At 37.6% G+C, this 19,221-nt stretch overlaps 3 protein-coding genes across 3 annotated transcripts in view; all 3 read right to left on the bottom strand.

The window, feature by feature from the left end:
* The window catches only part of abca7 (ATP-binding cassette, sub-family A (ABC1), member 7), a 34,220-nt gene extending 30,586 nt beyond the window's left edge, over nt 1-3,634 (bottom strand). Inside the window, exons 1-6 of the mRNA XM_073826034.1 lie at nt 3,430-3,634; nt 2,439-2,547; nt 2,264-2,357; nt 1,069-1,210; nt 862-989; nt 548-669 (exon numbers count right to left, since the gene is read on the bottom strand). Coding sequence (XP_073682135.1) covers nt 548-669; nt 862-989; nt 1,069-1,210; nt 2,264-2,357; nt 2,439-2,504 — 552 coding nt within the window. The 5' untranslated portion in view covers nt 2,505-2,547; nt 3,430-3,634. The remainder of the gene's footprint in view (nt 1-547; nt 670-861; nt 990-1,068; nt 1,211-2,263; nt 2,358-2,438; nt 2,548-3,429) is intronic.
* Nucleotides 3,635-6,734: 3,100 nt separating this feature from the next.
* On the bottom strand, nt 6,735-14,309 carry LOC141293955 (amyloid-beta A4 precursor protein-binding family A member 3). The gene is made up of 11 exons (XM_073826027.1): nt 14,100-14,309; nt 12,500-13,569; nt 11,846-11,876; nt 11,620-11,765; nt 10,431-10,517; nt 10,166-10,342; nt 9,842-10,021; nt 9,538-9,750; nt 9,339-9,458; nt 9,120-9,260; nt 6,735-7,283 (listed from the first exon to the last, which is right to left on the bottom strand). The coding sequence occupies exons 2-11, from the start codon at nt 13,463-13,465 to the stop codon at nt 7,212-7,214; spliced, it is 2,133 nt and encodes a 710-aa protein (XP_073682128.1). The 5' UTR covers nt 13,466-13,569; nt 14,100-14,309; the 3' UTR covers nt 6,735-7,211.
* Nucleotides 14,310-14,892: 583 nt separating this feature from the next.
* On the bottom strand, nt 14,893-18,813 carry pex11g (peroxisomal biogenesis factor 11 gamma). Its single transcript, XM_073826033.1, has 5 exons — nt 18,525-18,813; nt 16,909-17,094; nt 16,652-16,830; nt 15,433-15,504; nt 14,893-15,370 (listed from the first exon to the last, which is right to left on the bottom strand). Exons 1-5 carry the CDS (start codon nt 18,585-18,587, stop codon nt 15,145-15,147), a joined length of 726 nt encoding a protein of 241 aa, XP_073682134.1. The 5' UTR covers nt 18,588-18,813; the 3' UTR covers nt 14,893-15,144.
* Between the last annotated feature and the right edge of the window lie 408 nt (nt 18,814-19,221).

Here is a 19,221-nt window from a genome sequence, read left to right as displayed (position 1 = left end):
ACTTTATGAAAATGTACAACTTAATATATATAAATTAATATATACTTTTGATTTTAATATTTTTATTGTGTGGTAACCGTTTTATAAAAGCAATAAGGTACTTGAGGCCGTGCTGTATCATGAATAAATCACGGCTGAAGGGTTTGCAGGCACTCCGCTTCGCGTCGTGCCTAACAACGCCCTTCAGCCGTGATTTATTCATGATACAGCACGGCCTCAAGTACCTTATTGCTTAATTACTGTACATACACATCCATAGCAGCCATGCTAATAAAATACAACCACTACTACAACTGAACTGTTTTCTTCACATCTCTAGAGACACACAGCTGTAACAGTAATAACAGTTCACAATATCATTTATTTCTGTATTTTCGATCAAATAAATGCAGCCTTGATGAACATTAGAAACTTATTTAAAATACATTAAAAATCGTACTGATCCCAAACTTTGCACCAGCAGTGTACAATTAGATCATTAGACCAGTTCAGGTTTCCAGAAGAGAATTATAAGCACTTCATAAAGTGTAAAGAGTTTCTTTCGTACCACTTGAAGGTTGAGTCGTGCCCTCAGTAACTGATCAACCGATGATGAAGGGATGCTGGTGTTTGTCCGCAGGAAGGAGGAGAAGCTTTCATTGGCTCTGAGATACTCTCTTACTGGAAGATCTTCAAATGTGACACAAAACCATAAAGCTGTTATGTGCATTTCAAAGAGCAGTAGGCCTAAAAACTGAACACGCAAGTCTCCATTTGCTCCCCATTTCAACAAATTTGTGTCTTTAAGAAACAACTGAGATACTGAATACATCTGATATGTGAGTTTGATCTTCTACAATGATCATTTGATCAACATCATACTTGGCCAGGCATCTGGTCTTTCCCCGAGTCTCTGGAGGGCCTGCGATAGGTCCTGCAGACCCGAGAGAACCGTCCGGTTACCGCTGATCGCCAGGACAGCTCTCAAATCCACTAACAGTCGAGAGAGTCTGAGAATGAGAGAATAAACCTCCATCAAAGAAAAGAAGAGTCATGATATATCGTCTGAGACACAGAAAGGCATCTCACGTGGAGTTGTCGAAGTTGCTCACTCGCCCGGGTGTTTCTCCTGCCGTGGGGTGATGAAAACACGGGTTGTTGACGTTGCAGATGATGCCCTGAACCCATGCCAGCGTGCCTGCTGATGGAAGAGCCTTGTTGGGAAAATGACCTGAAATTAAAAAAAGATTGACTTTCAATGTGAATGTGAAACATTTAGACATTTAACCTCTTCACTGTCACCCCATATTTTGAACATAGATATGAAAATGCATTATCTGAACTTCAATTCATGAACACTTTGGACAAGACCAAAGCTTTTTAAAGAAAACAATCAGCAGATTATGGCTAAAGTATTGCTAGTGGGAAGCTGAGAGTTAACAGGCTAAAAAATAAAATTTTCAAAAAAATATTTACTAATGATGAATACTTGGAGGCTATTAACGCAGAACACATTATGCATTTAAAAATGTGATGTGCATGGCAATGGAATAACAAAAAGTACAAGGTCTAAAGCCCGAGACATATTTCAGTGCTGCATTTCTAGGGCCCTGTGTCACGCAAGTACCAAGTGTTAAAAACCTTGTTTTTGTGTGATGCTGCATCCATATCAGTAGGTGTCAGTATAAAGTGCACAAACACTGCTCTATCATCCAGACAAAGAAATACTTGGAGTAGAGTAGAGTAGAGCAGAGTAAATCAGAACTGTGAACATATTTCCTACTCTGTTGTGTGGGACAGACTTGATTTGGTCAACTGGGAGTCGATTAGATGATTGGACTGCTGTTGTTTATTAACTGCTGTGATCATTTCATGTAAGTGAAACCCATCTGCCTATTGGACAGCCATGCTCAGCTTTTGTCATCAGAGATGATAACGACAAACTCATTTCTCATGTCGGTTAACTTGTTTGGATAATTGTTCATCACAAGACTAGCAACATGCACTAAAAATGTAAAAAGGTCCATTTTAATTTTTCATGGACTTATGTGTATCATAACACAATATTGCTGTGTTGGCCTTAATTTCTAACCCTTCTAATGGAAATGTGCTACATTTCACTTTAAACTGTCGTCATGTCATTATGACTCAGATTTCATTGGTTAGCCATCAAACAGGTTTAGTATAAACAATGTCACAAGGGCTCAACAATGTCCTGATTTTGACTGAAGCTAATCAGCTTTACATTCCTGCCTCCTGCTGAGAGGAGAGGGCTCACGCTTACATTGGCTCTGTTTATACGGCGGGTGTGACTGACGAACAGCGATGAGGATGAGGAAGAGGAAGAGTGGCCACAGGAGTTCAATGATCAGCTGAACCTACAACAGAAAGAAAAAGGCATGTTTTCACCAGCTCCATCACTGCAGACAGCGTTTGTGAGTGTGTTGAAGATATGTCACCTTGTTTCTCCTGCGGTACGTGAAGTTTTTCCAGAGCAGCAGATAGAGCTGTGTTCCAATGGCCATGATGGACGCCACAAAACTACACAGCCACGGAAACACAGGAAACCTACAATAACAACAAAAGCATTCTACTCTTTCACCATGCAGATACTATTGCTCACTCTACTACAAAAAGCCATTCAGCTTAATAAAGAGCCTTCTTAAAGGTAATGGTTAATGGTGGTCCAGCTCCAAATATGACAAATACTGTAACTTTACTCCATACGGATTGTGCTTCTGTTCAAGGCATCTGCATCTAAACGATACCTTTGCATAAGGAACCAAAAAAATGTTAATATTGAGAGTTGTAGTTCTCATAACACTTTGTGTGATGTGAGTATATGCACACACACACATATATATATATATATATATATTTAAACTGGAAGCTTTTGCAATTGGTTACAACACAGTAAACAATAACAAAATGTTGATTTGGGGGTAAACAGGCTTTAAATGAATGGATGATTAACGTAGTAGAAAGTTGAAAAACCTGATCTCTGCAGCTTTGACTGTCACTTCCTGTTCTTGAAATCCTCATTATACTAATTGGCTTACACAGAGTCAGGACAAATAAATCTATTCCAAACTGGGCACAGAAAAAACTAGCACGAGAAATGTTAATGACTGAAAGTATTATGGGCAGCTTTTATATTAAAAATAGTATACAATGCTGATTTTAAATCTTAAATTACGTACAGAACTATAATTGTTTATTGTAACTGACAGATTTACCTTCAGAATTGACAAACACCCACTGTGGATAAAAATCAACAAATACATTTGGCCATAATATTCTAAATATGCGCCATAACACAGAATATAATTAGTCATTAATATGTAATGATACGTTTCCTGCAGGTCATATAATGTCGAATAATACTGTAGCTCTGACATTCGCTACTAATGTCTATAAGCAACAAAATAATCACATTTAGAATCACGTTACCTTTGGTTTTATCCCTAACTTCCAGCGCTTCATGGATGTGGCCGGTGTTCGGTGTTGCTGCAGTTCGCTGCCGGTGTTACGAGAGCACTCCGAGATGGGCGGGGCTTACATTCAAAACATTGAAACCACATTGAGCTGGTAACCAATGGAGAACGCTGCAGTCCGGACGTGTAGCCAATCATTTGCTTTGTGTTCACTTAGGGCCCACCCACACAGGCGTTACATAAACCCTGCGCAATTTCCGGCATCTGGACCGTAAGGGCGTCTGAAATGCGATGCTTGGAAGGTATATCCATCTTATAGAGATATTAACCCTTGTGTAACCTTATGGACATTTTTGTCCATTTCAGTTTTGTTTTATTGTTTTAAGTGTGCCTGTGTTAATGCTAACTGCATAAATCTTGGCTCAGGTGTGTATTTTTATTGAAATTTTAATATTTCACCCTAATTTCCTTCAAAAAAATCTATTTTACCCTCCGTACAAAAAATACTCTCACTCAGGACCTTAAGGACAAAAATGTCCACATTGAAACCCATTAAAACTGCAATTTTTTAACCCAGGGCCATTTGACTATAAAATGATGCAATATTTGCTATTCATTCGGCAAGGCTTCAAATTTTAAATGTTTACCATTTTTTACTAGATTGTGCCATTTTTTCAAATTTGGCATATAAAAGAAATACTCACTCTTTTGTGTTTTCTGCTTATGCATGTTATAGTCTATTATAGAGTCAATTGGAAAAATAATGCAGCTATAATTGTGTGGGTATGTTGGTAAGGATGTCAGAGTGTGGTTTGCATGTGTTTACTGAACATTTTATGGGTGTAATTAGTTTGAAAGAAATGATATTGTACTGGCAATCAACTCCATTTGTATGAGTCCCACCCTTGGCAGGGTCATAGGGTCATGTGAAAGCTATGAATGAGGTCAAAGAAGGTTAATGAGCTTTGAGGATTTTTCTTTTTCACCCAAACACACATTTTAATCCTTGATTGCACTTTTTCATTTGTTATTGTTTATTTACAGAGTTAAAATGTGAGCTTGAATTTGATGAAGAAGTTCAGAAGCCCCTGAACACATTGTTTTTGTTTTCACCACAAGAAAACACTGATTGTGTAGTCGGCTAGATTTTATACAAGGTTTGAGTGTTCGCAACCCAGACAGGTGTTTGCAAAGCAAAACCTAGACATATTTGGTGCTTGAGGGCTTGGTCATTTCATTGCTTGCAAGATGAAGAGATGTCACTCAGCAGAGGAAGCTCTGGAGCTGGTGTTGCCCACTGACAGACAGCATTATGTAAAGAAACCAGTTTTCAAAGCATTACGATTCTGAAAATGAATGAACATTTGGTAATTATGAACAGAAGAGACACTGATAAAAAACAACAGTCAGTGAAAGTGGAAAAAAAATATTAATATATAGCATATCTATGACCGTTTTTTGACATGGCCATTTTTGTCCATTATGGCCCTAAGTGTTAGTTTTTTTTTTGTTTTGTTTTTTTTAAATCTGACACTACATAAAAAATATAAATGCCTCAAAATGAATGTTGTAGTTCTTCATTGACACACCCAAGAAGCTAATAAGCAAAGAAAACAATTCTGCTTATCATTTAGTATATGGAAATTAACTACTATTTTTCATTTTTTCATAAAAAAACACCTGTGGCATTATGTAAACAAACCAGCATTTATAGGGTTAAAATTCTGAAAATTAATGAATGTTTGGTATCTATGGATAGAACAGATGCTGGTTAAAAAATCGACATCAGTGAAAGTGGAAAAAAATATTAATAAATCATATTTTTATGACAGTTTTTGGACGTGGACATTTTTGTCCATTTTGCACCTATGTGTAATTTTTTTTTTTTTTTAATGCACAAGGGTTAAAATATCTCCCAGTTCGCCGATGGCACTGCTCTGTTTTCTAAAGATAAAAGTCAGTTCTCCAAGGCCATAAGGCATTTTTAATATTAGGGTAACTATTTGGTGCAAAAAAAAAAAAAAAATCTAAATATTGAGAAAATTGCTTTTAAACTTGACCAGATAAAGTTCTGAATGCATTACTAATAAAAAGAATTAAGCTTTGATACATTTACAGCATGATCTTTATTCTTTACTTAATATCTTAATGATTTTTGGCATAAAAGATAAATCAATCATTTTAACCCATACAATGTATTGTTGGCTATTGCTACAAATATAGCTGTGCTACTTAAAACTGGTTTTGTGCTCCAGGTTTTTACAAACATTTGTGGCCTTTTTCTTTTATTAAAATGTAAGCACTAACCTAATAGATTATCAGTTGCACTGTCTAAATTTCATCAGCTGGTTCTTCTTTCTCTTTAAAGTTATGTTCCTCCCACAATTTTTCACCGTAACCATAAAAAAAAAAACTTATGGAACAACTCAGATATAATGATTAGAAATAAATCTGTTTTTCTCATTACATGGTTCAACAGGAATATAATTGGAATTCTTTTAATTTCTTTCGATAAATCTGGTAACTTTTTGTCTTGTGAACAACTTGTGTCTGTTTATAATGTTGCCTTACCTTTTAAAGAACATAATGCAGTGCTAAAAACTGTTCCTTCCGGTCTAACTCAACTTGTACAACGTCATTTAAGTTTAAGTGACACCAAAGTATAATAATAAGCATATTCAACAAGTTCTCCAGAAAAAAAAGTGGAACTGAAACACTGATTCAATTATTTTTTCAATGTGTAAAAATTGAAAACCTTTGAAATAGTATATATTTTCATTCAGGTAAGCACTTTAATTCTTCCTGTTCCTTTTAGTTAAATATATCATTTGTTTTACTATAAAAGTAGAAGTAGTACGTCAGTGAACAACAAAGCTATTTTATGTTTATTTTTGTTTGAAATTTATGCATAAGCAAAACTTCTCTAATTTGCAGCCTTTTTCTATTTCTTAACACAAATTGACGCATTTCTTAAATCTCTTGATTAAAAACAAGAAAAGTGACAGAGTTTTGAAATAGGATAAATGTATAGGTAATGCATTAGGTTTTCCTCAGTACGTTTTTTATTTTTTATTAATATTTTTGTGAAGATTTACAAGGGGTAATGTGTTTTTTCATTGTTTTCCTGTACAGGTTCTATCTTTTATGCATGTTTATTGCTTGATTCACAATTAAAAAAAAAAAAAGTCTGACATGTGATTATTAAAATGTTAAAATTCTGCATGTATCTTGCACATACCCTCTGTGTGTGTTTGTAAAAAAGTTGATAGAAGTGTTTACTACTCTAGCTCCCTTCTTAATTAAACACAAAACTAGGAAAACTGTCTTTATGTCTTTAATAAACATCCAATACAGCAGTTATTAAAATATACCTCTCTCTACAGCTAAAAACAAACCCAGGCCTAGGTCCATTCATTTAAAGGCACCAAGTCTCTGTGAAGAGCATGTAAACCATTTAAAACACTGAACATCAAATCTGAAGAAGTGTGACACTGCAGAAGTGCTGGAAGGCTCAAGATGACTGGAGGTGGATTTTGAGAGTGGATTCTAATGCATAGTCATTCAGACGCAAGGCTTGTCTTCAGGCACCGTGGCTCAGCAGCAAGAGCAGAAACACAAGAACAAACCAGCAGTTAAATAAGCAGCTCTAAAAACAGAGGTCCATGATCTCTATACAATCTGACACTGTCCTGCATCTGCTGAAAGGCAGAGATGAAATGAAAGTGTTTTTCTACACGTCAGTCAAGTGTTCAGTGGTGTATTTGCATGCGAGCGACTGAACCTGAGAGGATCCTCCTCCTAAAGGAAGACGGGCTGATCCAGGCCAGTCAGGAGACGGTACGTAGATGTGGGCATAGTCTTCAGATGAATCTGAGACAAATCAGATGAAAACCACGATTACTTTATTATTACAAAGTATTTGTCATTAGTAACCCTTTAAAATAATCAACTGAACATTTTTGGGAAAAGTGTGTGAAAAATTGTGTTTTATAGTCTGTCATAAGTGTGAGCGGTGGGATAATGTACCGAATGAGCATATTTCTGCAGACATAAAAATGGTTATATATCTTAGCCCAGCTATTTTATTTATTTATTCTGATCACATTCTAGGGTTACTATTATGCATACAAAAACCCTCATACGACATTGATAAATACTGAGATAAAAGACAAAAAATATATATAATCATCAACGTATTTTAATTGTTACTTCATTGTAACACATATCATCAGATTGTTACATTCGTGCTAGCAGTATTGCAACATCAACATTGTAACTTATTTGTAACATTTGAACTTTCGATTTAGTGCATTATTTTGTCATTGCAACATTTGAGTGCAATGTTGTCTCACACACTTCAATCTATCAGTTAAACGTTGCGAAGACTATCTATTCATTCCGGTTAAACCACAAAACAAAACACAAACTGTGTCCCTGCTTTGCATATATGCTTACTGATGAACATCTCTGATTTTAATAAGGAGAAAAGTTAGACGTGGACGGATTAGAAGCCAAACCTCCTCCACATGCAGAACACAAACTCTACCACTAGACTGTTCAGGAGTATGAATGTTTATCTATGCATTTATTCACTGACATCAACAATTTTGAGTCTAATACTGTTCTATAATAATAAATGCAAAAATGCCAAAATAAATAAATAATTATAATAATTTTAAAAAAGTGTCCCACCCACTTTTTAAAACAAAATTACGCCACTGAATTTACATATCTAAACATTAATAGATATTTTATATATTTAATTGATTTTTTAATTATTAAATGTGATATTGTTGTGTACTAATGTACAATGTAGACTTCAATAATCACATCAGAAATACTAATGATAGTTTACACCAGTTAAGTTTCTGATTCAAATTAGTTTTGTTTTATCTTGAAACCCTAAATAAAATCTAAACCACATATATATATGATTTTAAATCTGATTAAAACAGAATAAAAAACAACTCTGGTCTGATCATTCAGACTTCAACATTTTACAAAAACACATTATTAAAGGAGTAGTTCACTTCCAGAACAAAAATAAATGTACAGATAATGTACTCACCCCGCTGTCATCCAAGATGTTCATGTCTTTCTTTCTGCAGTCGATAAGAAATTATGTTTTTTGAAGAAAACATTTGAGGATTTCTCTCCATATAGTGGACTTCTATGGTGCCCTGAGTTTGAACTTCCAAAATTCAGTTTAAACGCAGCTAAAGGACTCTAAACGATCCCAGCCGAGGAATAAAGGTCTTATCTAGTGAAACGATTGGTTATTCAAAAAAAAATTCTGTGTTTATAAAGTGAACGTGCAAAGTCCAAACACCTTTTACAAAAGAAGGTAAAACAGCGATGTAGGGCGATTTTGAAGTTGAAGACCAGAATACACAGAGTTAAATAACCAATCGTTTCACTAGATAAGACTCTTCTTCCTCGGCTGGGATCGTTTAGAGTCCTTTGAAGCTGCGTTTAAACTGCATTTTGGAAGTTCAAACTCGGGGCACCATAGAAGTCCACTATATGGAGAGAAATCCTGAAATGTTTTCCTCAGAAAACATTATTTCTTTACGACTGAAGAAAGAAAGAGGTGAACATCTTGGATGACAGCGGGGTGAGTACATGATCTGTAAATGTTTGTTCTGGAAGTGAACTAATCGTTCAACAGTGTAACGTAGGCTACAGTGTTTAAAGTGTATTTCTCACCTCTCCTACAGCGCTGGACAGGATGTGGATGATCTTCTCGTGAGGTGTGGCTACGACGCTCTGTCCATTGATCTCAATGATACGATGACCCACTCGAATACCGCCCCGCTCTGCTATTCCGCCCCGCATTAAACTGCAGATCTGTTGCAGAAATCATGACAAAATGTTAAATGTCAGTACAGTTTCACCAGCATAAAACCGTCATAAACAGCCGCTTACGATGCCGTCCTCCACGCTGAAGCCCAGCTGATACTTCGGGTCCGGACGCTTGATGATGGCCATCGTGACGGGCGGACAGTGAACGATGCTGAGCTTGATTATGGACAGGTTCTTCAAATCCTGGAGAAAGCCATAAACCATCATTGTGGCAGGACATGAAGAGTATAACTCATGCTGATGTTAACGTCTGGGGTCTTACTCGTATGATGCTCTGGCAGCTGGCGATGGGGAGACCCACCAGACTGGTGCCGTTGACAGACATGATGCGGTCGCCGATGCTCAGCTCTCCGGAGCGCTCCGCGGGGCCGCCGTGCAGCAGATTGGCTACGACCACCGTCGGCAAGATCGAACCCCAGCCGGACTCCACGATCGCCAACCCCACGATCTCTCCCGGCTTCTTTGATATGCACACCTGGAAATACAAACAGGTCAAAGGGTTTTCTCACGCTATCCAGCCATAGTGCAGTAGCTGAAATAGTGCTGACAGAGAAGAGCATCCTCACCTCTCTGATGTTTTCAGAGCGAGAAAAGTGAACCAGGTCTCCGTTGTAAAGTTCTTGAGTGCCGAGGTAGTCGCTGTACTCGCCTGGCCTCAGATCGCTGGCTTTGATTCCGTTAGTGTACAGAAACTGCTGATACGCCACGCCGAAAGCCTGACCGATGGCCTGTGCGATGATCTGAGCCTGAAGAAGACACCGACACGAGTAAGAAACTATCACATAGGATCTCAGAAGACGTATTTATAAGTGAATGTGTAATAAAACCCCTGCTAATGAAAATGTTATCCAGGTGGACATCACACAGAAATATCTGCAGAAAACACTCACATCATCTGCAGAAAACACGTGGCAGATCATCCAGCACTTCTTCGGCGGTGCCGCGGAGCTCTCCGTGGAGTCGGCCGGTTTGCGATTGGCCGGTTTCCTGCGGGCCATCAAAACCACAATGTTCCCAATGTCTGCGATGTAGGAAATCATCTGTAGAGCGTGGTCCATCATGGCCTCCTGGAAGAGCAAAAGAAATCAGCCACACGGCAGAAAAGAGCACATTTCCAGAACATAATGAGGACACTCAGGTGTGTTTTGGTCTAACCTGTGTGTCAGCACTCAGCACTTTGATTCTCTGTGTGGAAATGAACAGATCCACCTCCGTCATCGGCTGAGACTCTCCTTCAGGAGCCTAGATATCACACAAGTACTATATCAAGTGATAAAATAGCCATCTTAAAGGATTACTTCACTTTCAGAACAACAATTTACAGATATTGTACTAACCTCATTGTCACCCAAGAAGTTCAGGTCTTTCTTTCTTCAGTCGTAAAGAAATTATGTTTTTTGAGGAACACATTTCAGGATTTCTCTCCATATAGTGGACTTCTATGGTGCCCCGAGTTTGAACTTCCAAAATGCAGTTTAAATGCAGCTTCAAAGGACTCTAAACGATCCCAGCTGAGGAAGAAGGGTCTTATCTAGCCAAACGATCGGTTATTTAAAACAAAAAAAACTATTTATATACTTTTTAACCTTAAATGCTGGTTCAAGACAGTTAGGGTATGTCTAAAAACTCCCGTCTCATTTTCTCCTCCAACTTTAAAATCATCCTCCATCGCTGCAGAAGCACCGATCCAGTGTTTATAAAGTGAACGTGCAAAGAAGATTTACAAAAAAAGGTAAAACAGTGATGTAGGACATTATGAAGTTGGAGGAGAAAATGAGATGGGAGTTTTTCGACATACCCTAACTGTCTTGAACTGGAATACACACAGAGCTAGACAAGATGAGCATTTGTGGTTAAAAAGTGTATACATTTTTTTGTTTTTTTTTTGTTTCACTAGATAAGACTCTTCTTCTTCAGCTGGGATCGTTTAGAGTCCTTTGAAGCTGCATTTAAACTGCATTTTGGAAGTTCAAACTCAGGGCACCATAGAAGTCCACTATATGGAGAACAATCCTGAAATGTTTTCCTCAGAAAATATATTTTCTTTACGACTGAAGAAAGAAAGGCATCAACACAAGGGGGTGAGTACATTGTTTGCAAATGTTTGTTCTGAAAGTCAACTTCTTCTTTAATACTGCCAAACTAGATTTTTAGAATTTCTAAAGAGTGGTTTCCTCGTCACCATAATAAAAGAGTGTTTAAAAATGTAAAATTATATATGTATTAAATTCTTGATTTTTAATTCATAACAGCTAATGTAGAAATAATCTTTATTGTTGGGTCCTCTCAAACAAAAACACGTTGAATTTGCCTTTTTTTCAACAAATAAATGATATTCTTCCACCTTGATGCGATCCACAGCCTCCTGTGCCTGGGCCATGCGTGCGTTGGTGGAGGGATTTTTCTCAGACTGTAACTGTGTGGATCCTAGATATTTAGATCCAAAGATCACTCCATCCAGGAGGTCTTCAGGATCACACGGTCCAGGCACTTACAACAACAACAAAATCACATTATCAGCTAGATCACAAGAGCTGGGAAAGTTAATATCTCCACACTGGTCTTCATACCGTTCTTATAAGCCGGCTGTGTCTCAGCTTCCTGTTAAAAGACAAAAGAAAACAAATGACAAAACATCAATAACTTGACTTCACTAAAAATCAGCTTTGATTGCTGTGCTCCATTCAACTCAGAAAGTTAGAATTCACAATTTTGTAAAAGTACATTTATAAGATTTCTTTACGTAGAAATCCACTATTTCAGATTCACTGAGACGTGAGAATATAAAAAATAGTTAACAACAAGGTAACTGGAACTTTTTATCTCGCAATTCTAACTTTATTTCAACTCCAAGTTTGTATGGTAAAAGTTTCAGATAGCATTTCATAATTACATCATTTATTTCTCTGAAAACAGATACAAATTCTACAAGATTGCATTATCTGGAACTGGAAACTGCAAGAATTCAAGTCAGAATTGTGTTCTGTAAACATGCCGTTCTCAGAAATATAAAACAGTGAAATCTAAAGACAGAATTGTGAGAAACAAAGTCAGAATGTGAGGGAAAAGCTGCTTTATTGTTTTATTCCACATCAGAAAAGGGCCACCGTAGCTCTTCTGCCAAGTAATAGAACACCTTTATGGTGAAAGACTTTGAATAGGAATATCCCACATCTGCCTTTAAATGGAAAACTAACTACAATCCAAAAGGACCAAAACCTCACCAGATCATTGTTTGTGGAGACGCACCGATCCGCGCTCAGGCCTTCGGACGGCGTCCACCGATCGTCCTCTGAGACGGAGACCAGCAGCTCATCCTGCAGGTGTCTGTGCCAAGCGTCCTGACTGTGAGATATAGAGATCATCTCATCTGCATCACTGCTCTGCCTCCTGAGCCCCGTCTGATGTTCAGGGGTCACCAGTGGTGTGTGAACTAACAGTGGGGCAGTTCTGGGTTTCTCAGGCTCTGGCTCCTCCAGCAGCTGCAGCAGATCTTTCTGATACTCGTGTGAAAACAGCAAAGCTTCAGGGATGTTCCTGTGTGCATCTGCGCATGCTGACTGTACACTGAACTCTGCCTCCTCCTCCGCCGCTGGAGTTTGGCGTGAAGCGCTGGGATTCTCCAGAGGAGCTGATGGATGAAACAGATGCAGCTGGGAGAGGAGACTCTGGATGTGTGAGTGCTCAATATCTTGTTTTGTACTTTTTCCTTTCGTATCTCTATCCTCTTCATAATTCTCCTTTGCGTCTCGCTGCACGTCCTGCTTTGGAAAACCACTCGTTTCCGGCTTGTTCTCACACATTTCTTGAGCCAAAAGCTGGGTTTCGTCCGAAGCTTCGCTGGAGTCCTGAGCTCCGTAATCGCTCGCTGCGGACATCGTGTCTTCGTTCAGCTCCGTGTTGAAAGACCCAGGAGCCTCAATATCTCCCACCGAAGAGCTCTCGAGTTCCACGGGCGACCCGGCCTCGCTGGAAGAGTCGGACCTCCAGTCCAGCGGCGGGGGCTCCAGCGGGTTATAGCAGTCCAGATCCACCAACTCAGGGCTCTGTTGGTGTTCAGGAAGGTCAGCGGAGCGATCAGAACCATCAGGAGCCCAGTTTGTGTCTTGAGCTGAAGCTTGGGTTTGAGAGTTAGAGGAATCATCAGAAGCAGGTTGGGAACTCCAAGAGTAGAGGAAATCATCTGCCATTACTCCTGATCCTTCAGCTCTTCCAGAGACGTCACAGCTTCCCTTAAACAACAGCCTTAATGAGCGTTCATCTTCCAGAAGAGCACTGATCCGTGTAAGACCACCTAAATAACAGATGATCAAAGTGTGAGATTCAAGCAACTAGTGACTAGAAATATAGCCACACATACTGCACCTGTCAAATGTTTCATCACATCTACTCAATCTTTATTATTATTATTATTATTATTATGTTTCACATTTTATAACAATAGTCAAGTCATCAAACGCATGAAAAATACACTTGATGGCTTAGAATTGCTTAGTTCCCATCGAAACAATTAAATCAAAGTAGTACAAATCACTGGACCATGGTAGAATCACAGACATTCTGGTTTTAAGGTGAATTTAAAGCGTGGTCTAGAAGGTTAGTGCAGAATGACAGATGTGTGTTTGTGGATGAGTTAAACAGGATTTATACAAATAAACTTGAACTGAATTGAAGAGCAATGACATCGTTTACACACACGAACATGCAAATGATGAAGGACTGACAGGACAAATCTGATTTTTGTAAACTGAACACATGATCCTCACACACACTCATGAGAAGATCTGTACATTCACTTCAGTGTTGTTTAAAACGACAGTTTACCTTTAATCTAGACCAACATCAATCATCAGTCAGTATCTCACAAATCCTGGCCGTCGCCTAAATGTCTGGAGACTGGAGCCGGTCAAACCGATGTGGTGTTTCACTCAGACATTCCTACAAACTAACGGGATTCATTCTGTACCGAGCGGAGAACTTACAGTCGGTTTTCTCTGTGTTTATTGAGCGACTCCACAAAACTTCAACGTAGTTCAGAACATCCGCACTGCGCATGCGCACCAGGACAAGACACGACTAATCAATCGAGTCATCAGTGTGCAGAATTTAAATTAAATTATTCAATTTTCATTGTATTTACACGATTATTTTGGAAAGATACAAAATTCTATATTAATAGAAAAATGGAATGTATGATAGAAATTTGTATATTTATGTGCTTTTTTATACAGAAAATGAACATTTGAATTGTAAACAGCAACATATTATACATTTGTTTAATTGTTAGGACTTTCCATTTACATAAGAAAAAGTGGGCTCAATGTAAACAATGTAGACTTAAAATTGTATGTAAATCTCTTGGAGCAAACAAAAAACAAGCACTGAAAGCACTGAAAAGTACATCATTTTCTTTCTTTTTTCTATTTTCGTTTCTTCTTTTTCTCTGGCAGCTAATGTTAATTTGACATGAATATGTAATACATCTTGTTCTTGTGGCATTGAATTAATAAAGCAAAAGCAAAAAAAAAAAAAGGGTTGAACCCCACATAAAAAAATATTTAAAAAGTATTAAAATGACAAAAATAAAAAGGTGAAATTAAAGAATCGTTTCAAAGAATCATTGAAAAAATATTTATTTCGCAATTGCGCTTTAAACATTATTAACACATTATTAGTATACAATTGGTACATTTTCACAAATACATTCATCTATATACAATTAAATATAAATGTATTATTTATAATTATTTACCAGTGTAGAATCTGACAAAATGACTAAATACAGATTTATCCTGTATAAATTGCACATGATTATGACAAACAGCATCAGATGTGAAATCAACACAGAGTAAAGCTGTCCAGTGGTGTTTCAGGAACAGGCTGCTTGATCGGCGGAGCTCATCTGCAGGAGGCCTATCAGCGAGGAGATGGTTCCCATCAGGCCCACCAGCCACGGAGGAAAGCGTCCAGCCCACAGAAACCCAGACGGCATCCAGTGAACGGCGTTGCTGAGATCCGCCAGACTGCTCAGGATACCGAACGCTTCTCCTCGGATCTGTCTCCGCAGCGCGGCCCTCTGGGAAAACACTTCCTGCCTGACGGTCAAACACAATCAGCCTCTGAACATTAACATTAACATCTAAACACGAACACCCACCTGATCTCAGCTGAAGACGACCTTTGACACGTCTGCACTCTTCTCTGCAGAATCAGGATGGTCCTAATGGATCTAAAACAACGACTTTACTTTAGTTTACTCTGATGTATTCAAATAACAAAAACTATCATTTAAATAACATTTTGATTCATTCAAATCAGCAAATTTCAAAAATTCTAATTTATTTAAAAAATTAGTTCAAAGTTTAAAAACAAAGTGTACACTGGATGTGTTCTTCAGAATTACTGTGGAAGCAGATCATCTGGGCACTTCAGACACACCAGAGCTATGAGCAGATGGTATTTATGTTTTCATTTTCATTTGAAAGTTTTAGTTTGTTATTTATTTAAACGTGTCTACATACTATTTAGTTATTTTAATAGAATAAGTTAAACTACATAAAAAATGTAAATGTCACCTTGAAAACTAGTTGAAATAAAAGAAGTTTAGTTATATATATATATATATATATATTTACATACACTACTCACACACTCACAAAAAAAAGTTTTTGCTATCACTTTCTATCAATTTAACACATCCTTGGTGAATCCAAAAATTCAAAAAAAGAAAGAATAAAGATTTACTGACTCCAAACTTTTAAATGATAGTTTATATTGTTACAAAAGATTTATGTTTTAAATAAATGCTGTACTTTTAAACTTTTTATTTATTAAAGAATCACAGGTTCCAACAAAATATTTAGCAGCACAACTGTTTCCAACAATCAGGATATTAGAATGATTTCTGAAGACTGGAGTAATGATGCTGAAAATTCAGCTTTGCACAGAAATAATAAATTACATTTTAAATATAGTGTTTTTTTTAAATTAAAATAATATTTCACAATATTACAGTTTTTTCCCTGGATTTTTGTTTAGAAAACATTAAAAATCCAGGGAAATGATTTCAAACTTTTTGTACGGCAGTGTATATATAATGTTTCAGGCAGCAAAAATGTTTTTTTTTTTGTTTTTTTTTTTAATGAGTGCTGGTTTTATATTACTCATACCACAACTGCTTTGCACCTTCTATATAGGAGATATACTTATATTTTAACTTCATTAGTGGATTTTATTTTACACCGTTTCTTAACTTTATTTGCTTAACATTTTTAAGCTAAAACTTCATTTCCATAAATAAAAAAAATGTCAAAATTAATAAAAAATAAATCAAAAAGACAGATGTATGTGGACAGTATGTGGTGTGTCTGCTGTACCTGAGTATGCTGAGGATGAGTGATGTTCCCCAGAGGCCTGTGCTCAGCGTCCACCAGCGGTCAGAACTGGTTTTGATGAGCTCTGCGTCTGCTGCCCATGCGATGTGTTCACAGGGATAATACAGCTGATCCGCCACATTACTGAGAACAGACATCCAGCGCACCACAGCATCCTCCTCCTGAGATACAAGCCCATGAGATCAGACTCTGCTTCAAAACACCAATGTTATATTCAGACAGACGTCCAGCGTCCTCACCGAGCCTCCGAACCCATAACTGGAGGAGTACGCCAACATGGACAGATCATCAAAGAGTCTGAGAGTGGTTCTGCAATGACTCAACTGAGCCGAGAACAGCAGCAGACTCTTACCCAGAGACGACTGACAGCTCTTCCCTGCTAGAACTCCACCGACCAGCTGAGACCCATAACACAGCGTCCTGATCTGAACACAGAACAAATACACTACCAAACAACGGACCACTCCATTCAGCCTTTATAGAGGACACCAGTCCACATCCACACAGAACTAAGACTGGCTTCTCCACATGAACTGCATTTCTAACATCATTTAAGATGAACAACGTAAGAGCAAATGTGTCCAACACAAACCAACAGGATTCTTGAATGTCATTCATTTCATACACAATCTCTTAAACTTATGCCCCCGGTTCCACAGACAAGGCTTAAGCCTAGTCCTAGACTAAAATGTAAGTCTGAGCTGTTTGAACTGAAAGAAACTTGCACTGACTAAAAATATATCGGTGCCTTTGTTTTGTCTCAAGATGCACAACAGTAATGTTTTTTTCTAAGCATGTTTATAAAAATTACTTTAATATCCTAATTGAACTATCTGCTAACCCTGGTTTAGTCTAAGCCCTGTCTGTGAAACCGGGCCTTGATGTTGAGAATAACACACTTCCATAGCATTGTGATAATCAGTGTTGAGAGTAACGCATTACAAGTAACGCAAGTTCTGTAATGATATTACTTTTTCCAAGTAACTAGTAAAGTAACGCATTACTTTTTAATTGACAAGAAAATATCAGTTACTTTTCCCCCTCATTTATTGATGAAAAGCTCTTCTGTCCTCATGTTGAGAGAAACTGTAAGATGTTACTTTAGTTCTAGAATAAATGTGAACATGCATTAATTAATCTCACTCACTAAAAAACAGATACAGTGTTCTTCAAAATGAATAAAAACTGTGAAATTCAACGCAAACCTGCTATAATTAAATGTTAAATAAGACAAATATCCTTTATGTATTTAATCCCATTTTATGAACCGATGTCTTTGCTGCCGACCTTCGATGATCCAATTCATCCATACTAATAAGCAGAAATGACTCAAGATAATCTAACATTTGTTTTCCTTTTTATTGCTGAAGAGTTGACATTTGTTCTTCTGCGGTCTACTGTACAGACGGAGATTTACTTTTCTCTAAACCTGAGGCTCTTGGTGTGAAAAGGCTTTTACATTTGACAAAAATAGAACTGTTTATATTAAAAACAAACAAGCAAGCCCTGCCCAGATTTTAAAAGTAACGCAAAAGTAACGTAACACATTACTTTCCATAAAATGTAACTAAGTAACGGAATTAGTTACTTTTTTAGAGAGTAACTCAGTATTGTAATACTTTTAAAAGTAACTTTCCTCAACACTGATGATCATATCTTACAGCTGAACTGAGTGTTATTTTATATTTTATAGCAGTATCTACTACTATTTGCTTTCATAAATAAAACAAAAAAAAGAGTTAATGCAAGTTAATGGTTAAATGCAATGCACATTACCATATATGTTGTCTACAAATGTGCAAAACTTAGAATGATCAGCTAATTGTCGTGTTGTCTATTGCAAATACAAACTTACCACTTTATCTCTTCCTCTGTATGACTCTAACATATTTATGAAGGACTCGACTGAATTCTGCATGATTTGTGTTTAACTCTCATCTGCAGACACTCAACCCTGTTTAGAGCTTTATCGTTTGCAAAAATTCCCGAATAAAAATGCGACGTAGTATATCCATTAATAACTTTGCAGAACGTAAGACATATAAGAACATAAAATGTGGGTTTCGTTCTCTAAACTAGTTCAAAACTCATGTTTTTGACAGCAATCTTGCGTTAGGGTTAGTGGACTCTGTACCGGAAACTCACTTCAGACCAAAGCAGTCAAAGGCAGATGCGTATGGAAGGCCGTTAGGGCCATAAATGTGAGCGATGTCGGGGAATCACGTCATGAGCCGCTGTGATGTCACCCAGGGCTACTGCACACGTCACTCATAGAAAACACTCTAGGCTCGTTTGAGATGAGGAAAATCTGCGCAGAATCGATCACCGGTGATCAACGCAAGATGCATGCCGGTTAGAAAAGTGTCCGAGTTACGTCCGTGCTGACGTGTGCCAAAAAACTCTCGCGATGGCGAGGCGGCTGTGTCGGATTGAGCAGTCGGGCGCAGTAGCTTTTCACCGACTGCGCTGACCAAAAGCACGATGGGAAACAACTGGCTGACGACACATCTCATTGGTTCAAACAACTGTGATGTTGCGTTCTTTTCTAAAAT

Source organism: Garra rufa, chromosome 20 (assembly GCF_049309525.1).
Source record: "Garra rufa chromosome 20, GarRuf1.0, whole genome shotgun sequence".
NCBI lineage: Eukaryota > Metazoa > Chordata > Actinopteri > Cypriniformes > Cyprinidae > Garra > Garra rufa.
This window is presented reverse-complemented; position numbering and strand designations above follow the sequence as displayed.

What these genes read in the sequence shown, in the direction of transcription:
- LOC141293955 (XM_073826027.1), bottom strand. Translation starts at nt 13,465, where the DNA reads ATGGCAGATGATTTCCTCTACTCTTGGAGTTCCCAACCTGCTTCTGAT. An exon ending in ACGTGTTTTCTGCAGATGAT is followed by an intron (nt 10,022 to 10,165) that starts GTGAGTGTTTTC and finishes TGTCTTCTTCAG; the next exon opens with GCTCAGATCATCGCACAGGC. An exon ending in GCTCTGAAAACATCAGAGAG is followed by an intron (nt 9,751 to 9,841) that starts GTGAGGATGCTC and finishes TTGTATTTCCAG; the next exon opens with GTGTGCATATCAAAGAAGCC.
- pex11g (XM_073826033.1), bottom strand. Translation starts at nt 18,587, where the DNA reads ATGCAGAATTCAGTCGAGTCCTTCATAAATATGTTAGAGTCATACAGA. An exon ending in GTTATGGGTTCGGAGGCTCG is followed by an intron (nt 16,831 to 16,908) that starts GTGAGGACGCTG and finishes CTTGTATCTCAG; the next exon opens with GAGGAGGATGCTGTGGTGCG. An exon ending in CTCATCCTCAGCATACTCAG is followed by an intron (nt 15,505 to 16,651) that starts GTACAGCAGACA and finishes TCGTTGTTTTAG; the next exon opens with ATCCATTAGGACCATCCTGA.